The following is a 6317-nucleotide window of genomic DNA, read 5'->3' as shown; positions in this document are numbered from 1 at the left end:
ACGAATTTTTGATTTATTTAATAAATAATCATACTAGTTTCCAAAATACCTTATACAACAAGTCTGATGAAAAGATTTTAATATACTGAAAAATGATAAATTCAGAACAAACAGCAAATGATAAATATTCAATTCATTTACCTTTGTACTTTTAAAAAAAATCCTTTTCCTCACCTGAATAAGACAGAATTATCTTTCTTCCGGAGGGCATATAATCAAATTTATAAAACAGCAATTTCGTGCATTAACGTAAATAAATAATTCATGCTTTATGTACATATGACCCATCACCCTATGTACATCGAATGGACATTCCCTTCCCACATATTTAAACGTAGTTTGTTTCTTACGATCTTCAGAATGAGGTTGTTAGCAGATCGGGCGAACTTTGTCATTCTGTCGGAACCCCTTAGAGCCTTGTCCACGCCAGCCTTCTGTAGATTCAAATAATAATTACAACCCACCTGTTTGTTACATCCTGTATCTAATCTTAAGAAAAGAGAAAAACCTATAAAAAGAGCTGAAGAAAGTTTTATCTGAAGCAGAATATTTTTCGATAAAGCAATAGTTATAAGAAGATTGATGAAAAATAATAACTTACCAAAGAATCATAAAACTAATCAATTTATTACCTCTACACAGTCAAAAAAAAAATTGTGCATCTTAAATACATATCGAGTAGTAAACGTGGGAGGAATATACTTGTAAAACAATAAATTTTTATGGTAATATGATAAGTAAATTTTTACAGGCATTTAAACTTATAGTATCTGTATGGCCAAATGTACTTTCTACATCTAATGACATTTAGAAATATAAAATTTTTGTATTTATATTCTGCAGTGCTTTTATTTGCTGGAAATAGTTAAGAACTAGTTTGATATTTCATGATGTTCCTAATCCACCAGGTACCATTAAAACCATCAGAGATTGTATTCTGTTGATAGTTAAACAAACTTATTTTTTTTTCAAATAAAAGGACGATTTGAGGGTGTGGTCAAAAGAATTTAAACAGTAATTAAACTAGTTGGAGTGGGCCAACGTTTCGCCCCGCTTTGCTGAGCATCATCAGAGTAAAAAATATACAAAAACTAAAATAATATAATAAAGTAAGAGTATAAAATAAGATGAAATAAAAGTGAACTAAAGTATGGCTAAAAATGATGTAAAATACGTGAAAATTTATATAAATATTAACGAAGAAACTTAATTTATTCATAAGTTATTATTATTATTATTGGCGCGACAGACCATAGAAGTCCAAGGCCTTGCACCGTCTCACGACGTGTAGTTTTCATAGGGTGGGTTCGTCACTTCCACACCTATTTTTGTGAGTGCCACCTATTGGCTAATGGGCCTCACGAATGCCAGAGGGGGAGGTTTTGAGTGAGTATTGTATTATATGCTTGAAAAAATCCCGGATAGGGCCGGGGACTCGATCTCATAACTTTGGTTGACAGACAGGCCCGTTACCACGCTGCTACCGTCACCCCCTGTTTTTTATTTATCATTTTATTCATAAGTACAATTTTTAAAGTAAATTTACTTTGTTCATTTTTATATGAATTTCACATATTTTATATTATACCTAAGTTTTCTTTTACTTCATTTCATCTTATTCTCTTACTTCGTAGCATAATTATAGTCATTTGTGTTTTTTTTTAGCCCTGATGAAGCCCTGCAAAGTGGGGCGAAACATTGGCTAATTATAAATAGTTTATTTCGTATTTGAGTTATTTTCACCGCAGCTGGACCATCTTCCTTTTATTAATTCCATATGGTCAATCGACAATATTCTAATTAGGAAAATTAGGTTGATCTTAATTTTGGATCAACATGCTACCTACATACATAGAAAGCTCAATTTCCATTCTTCCATCCCATAGCAATATCTTTAAGATTTCATTTCTTTATATTGAAGAAAAAGTAGTATCAAACAATGAAAATCTCTCTTTTTGAGGTCCACTGAGTTAAAATAATCAAGTCCCGCACAGTGGTCGATGTGTGAACAGCCTAGCTCAAAAACGAAAAGTCGTAAGAAACTGAAATTACATATTAAAGGTATGTGCCTGTAATGATTTTAAATGTAATTTTTATTTTTTTAACTTTGTAAACAGTTTAATTGTCTTTCTATGAGCATCTAGGAGGTTATGAATGATGTAGAGTACCAATATTAAATTATTATGTAAAACCATATCTGCCAAGCTCCATGGGTCAGTATGACTTCTGAACTATTTTCAACTTTTTTTTTTTTTCACAATTGCAAAACTCGATAGTCAAAGAATGAAAGAATTTGTTATCAATTATAATGAAAATATCCATTTAGTCTCAACACATTTATTTTCTAATTACCCATTTATTTGGTTTTCAAATCAAATTTCCCGTCATTTGTTGCTATTTCCATTCCTCACCCTCTCTTGCTTACCTTAGACCTTTCGCCGCAAGGCTTCTGTTGCCAGGCGTCATCAGTCTCTACTGAATCCCCAGCAAAAAAACATTTCTCTCCTTAGCTGCTTCAAAATTTTCCCTTTCTATTCCTGCCTTCCTCTTTCCAACCTTCATTTCTTATCCCAGCTATGCAGATTAAGGTATCGTGACCTCACTTTCCAGGTAAGATTTAAAAATACGTAATATGTTTCTCTTTTAGTAAAACCCCTTCCACACACCAGCTTAAATTCGCACTAACTTCCCCTAAAATTATACAGTCCACTCTATCCCAAACACCACTCCTACGTTTCGGCAATTCTCAAGAGTAACTTATTTTAAATATGCCAGTTACTGTTGTTCAACATTTGCAGGCTATTCTGCCTTTGTCATATTATATTTTAGTCTATCAACCTATTTCTTATCTAACTAATTTACTTTTTCTAATATTATTCAATTTATATTTTCTCTTATAACCTTATCACTCACTTTATCAACAATACAGACCGTATTATCCTTGAAAATGGCCAGAATGGCCAAAACATAGGAGAAGAGTAATAAGAAAATAAACATGTTGAAACTAAATGATATATTTATTATAGTTGATAAACAAATCAGTCAGTCTCGAATAAGAATTCAAATTATATGTGGTATTTATTATGTTAAGTGACAACTACAACACATCACAGATAAGAAAAGAAGAGATGCCATTTGATTAAGTTTCTCCAACTTTAGTAAGTCATATTCAGCACTTACCACAACTAAACGGAATCAACTCAAAAAAGTAAGATTTATATTTTGTAAAGTATATAACTAATTACTATTCATTGAATCTAGAAAAAAATAAAAATAGAAAAAAGTCTAATATACAATGATACATACTTGTCTTATCAGCTGGATGTGTTCGTCCCTTAGTTTCGTATAAATTTCTTTTAACTTGAGGAATTTGTCTTCCATAAGCCTTGCTCTTTCTAGTTAATAAAATAAAACAATATTAAATGATGAAATTTTTTTACCAAAATTGAAAAACAAGTTAATTAAAAGCATACTATGGGATAAAATTTCTATAACATACTCTCAGCTTCCTGCATCTTCAATAATTCAGAATGCTGAAGATCGAAGCTAGCTTTTCTTTCATTTTCTAATTCTGTTTCCTGTAAACATATATGAATTAAATATGATGAAATATAACTAGCTTAATGTGCAAAATATATATCTAAAAGGCACCTTGGAAACAAGTTGTATTTCCAGCTTTGAGATTTTATCATTGAGTTTGAGGACGATAAGTTCGTGCTCCGATGCCATGCGAGCTATTTCAGAGCGAGATCTTTTCAATTCCGACTGCAAATGCTCTATAAGGCTGTCCCTGTTAAGATAACAAATCAATTTACATTAATTAATTATTACAATAACTTCATTATAGAAAACAATGTATTAAAATTCAAGAAAAAAAAAGTTTGAATTTCTCATTGTATATAGATGAGTGCATGCCCAACCAGCACATTGGAGTGAAGCTTGTGAACTAGTACTGAAATTAGTAATTGCTGATCATCTATTATAACTGATAAGAGAAGTGGAATGGTCAGGGAGAGCGGTTAGCAAAGATAAACAAATAAACGAAATTTATTTATTTATTTACTTAGAGATCGTAGATTTACCTTTCGGCTATAACACCTATTGGCGAGTGGTTACCATTAGGAGCTGCAAGGTCGACGAGGTCCGAAGCTTCAGATATAGTATCTTCCTCAGGAGGAAGGATCACAACGGGTGTCACATAGCTGCCCAACTCCGCCTGGATAAGGAAATTTGGTGGGTTCTGAAACAAACAAACAGATTTTAAAATAATTTTTGTCTATGTTCTGTTTTGATTTTGTAAGGTCTGAGATAAAAATTATATAAATTTTTAAATATGAGTCAATATAATTGAGATACTTCTTCAAAAAATTTAGATTGCTTTATTCTCTTCATTTAGGACAACCAACATTGAACTAAACTCTGAAAAGATGTATCATAAAATGGGGTGGCTTGGACTGGATGGGGTGGAATAAGGTTGGATTTTAGATTCAGATACTCTTTTTGAAGGAAACAGGAAATAAATCACATTGTCTGATAGTTCTGAGTTCAGCGCATGAGTAGAGCACTTGCCAGAAAAGATTGTGTTCAGGTTTATCACAATAGCAACCTGTCAATAAGGTTTAAAGTTTTCATTTTCTTTTTTTTTTTTGGTTGTGCATAAAGTGCTGTATGGCATTGATACTTGAAGATCTGCGAAACATTTGGTAAGTAAGCAATGTTTTGTTTAAGAATTTAGTTATGTATTGGGATTTTCTTCAAGTCTTTTTGGATATTGTAAAAGTTCCAAGTTGCAAAGGGAGAGGAATTGATGCCAATTTCAAATGATTTACTGTTACATTTCACGATGTAAATGTTGGTGTGTATGAAAATGTTGAGTTGTGTGTTCACTGGACCAACTCAAAATGGTGTAGCTTCAGTTTAGTTCGATTTCACGTACCTAAAACTAACATTCCATTACTGTTCATTGTTGTAGAGATGTCAAGGATGTACAAAAAGACGTTTTAGTACATGGAATTTAATATATTGAAAAAACAAAACACCTTCGCAAAGTTGGGAAGTTTCATTGCTAGACTTGAGATGTTTTTTTTCATGATGAAAACATGTAAATTTGACTGAAAGATTTTTTTAATGATCATTGTCTTTCAAACTGTGATCGCTTTCATTCTTAATCTCTCCCTGTTACCATGGAAACAGTTTTTATGTAAAAATAGTTTGAATTAAAAGTAATTAGTCAAATAAATTAATTTTTTAATGATTTTTATTATATAATTCATCTTCTTTTTTGACCATTTAACTCCTCAAAATATGAGAACCTAATTTGTAATTTGATCCTCCTGACATTTAGAGCATGCTAGAAGTAAATATTGACAAAAAAAACAAAACATGAAATATGCCACCATTTTTTTCTTTCTTTTCACTAAAAAATTTTTCTGTATGAGGCTAGAAAATTTTCTAATAAATTATATAGTTCCTGTGGATAATGTAAATGACCAGAAAGGGAAAGAAACACGGTGAAATGAGCCAGTCTGTGAAAAAACATGAGGTGGTCCAAGTCCAAGATTTATTTGAGCCAGTTTTATTAAATTTTTTTTAAGTTCTCCCTCACCTTTCCCAGAACAACTATAATCAATTTCAAAGAAGGAATAGGTGCGAGATATGTGTTTCTATCTAGTAGAAAAATTTCAGCTTGATAACTTCAATATTGATAGAGAAATATGAAGAAAAAAAAAAAGAAAAAGTGGCCTCAAGCCACCCTATTTTATGGTAGCAGTTATGACATTGGCGAAGATGTATAGATTAAGAAATAAGAAACCTATGATCAATGACTTAATTAATTCATTTTAAACTAAATAGCCAACCAAAAGCTGACAATGATGGATTGAGTATTGTTACATTGTTGTTACTTTTCACTAATATTTGAAAGAATAATTCAATAGAAGATGGTCCAGATGTGGTCAAAGATAAAAACTCAAATAGTCATAAAACTATTTAATATGCACCTCACAGTATCGTGCCTGCAGTATATGAAGGAGCCTGGTAGCACCGTGGTAAGGCACGATACTACTAGCTCCAAGGATTCGAATCCGGCTGGGCAGAAAATTGTTGTCTGTTACACTATAGTTGCGAGTCAACTCTGTGGGTTCTGGAGCCCTCCACCCAGCCTCATAAATTTGGTATGCTTAGTTGGGTAAAAATCTGGCAGCCGAGCATGATTCTGACCAAATCACCACCTTGTACAACCGTTAGTCTAGTAACAGTACTTCTTTACAAAGTACCCCTTTGTGGGCTGTAGTGGTACAGATTTTATTTTATTAAAT

The 6317-nt window shown here is 32.0% G+C and overlaps 1 protein-coding gene across 1 annotated transcript in view; it reads right to left on the bottom strand.

Moving 5' to 3' along the window:
- Nucleotides 1-6317, bottom strand: part of Hip1 (Huntingtin interacting protein 1) — a 66334-nt gene that overhangs the window by 17011 nt on the left and 43006 nt on the right. The window contains exons 7-10 of the mRNA XM_067053180.1: nt 4083-4240; nt 3652-3790; nt 3500-3578; nt 3307-3395 (exon numbers count right to left, since the gene is read on the bottom strand). Coding sequence (XP_066909281.1) covers nt 3307-3395; nt 3500-3578; nt 3652-3790; nt 4083-4240 — 465 coding nt within the window. The remainder of the gene's footprint in view (nt 1-3306; nt 3396-3499; nt 3579-3651; nt 3791-4082; nt 4241-6317) is intronic.

The sequence above is a fragment of the Halyomorpha halys genome, unplaced genomic scaffold (genome assembly GCF_000696795.3).
Source record: "Halyomorpha halys isolate HHAL.00 unplaced genomic scaffold, Hhal_1.1 Scaffold555.1, whole genome shotgun sequence".
NCBI classification, from domain to species: Eukaryota; Metazoa; Arthropoda; class Insecta; order Hemiptera; family Pentatomidae; genus Halyomorpha; species Halyomorpha halys.
Note: the sequence above shows the minus strand (reverse complement) of the source record. Positions and strands in the feature narration are given on the sequence as shown.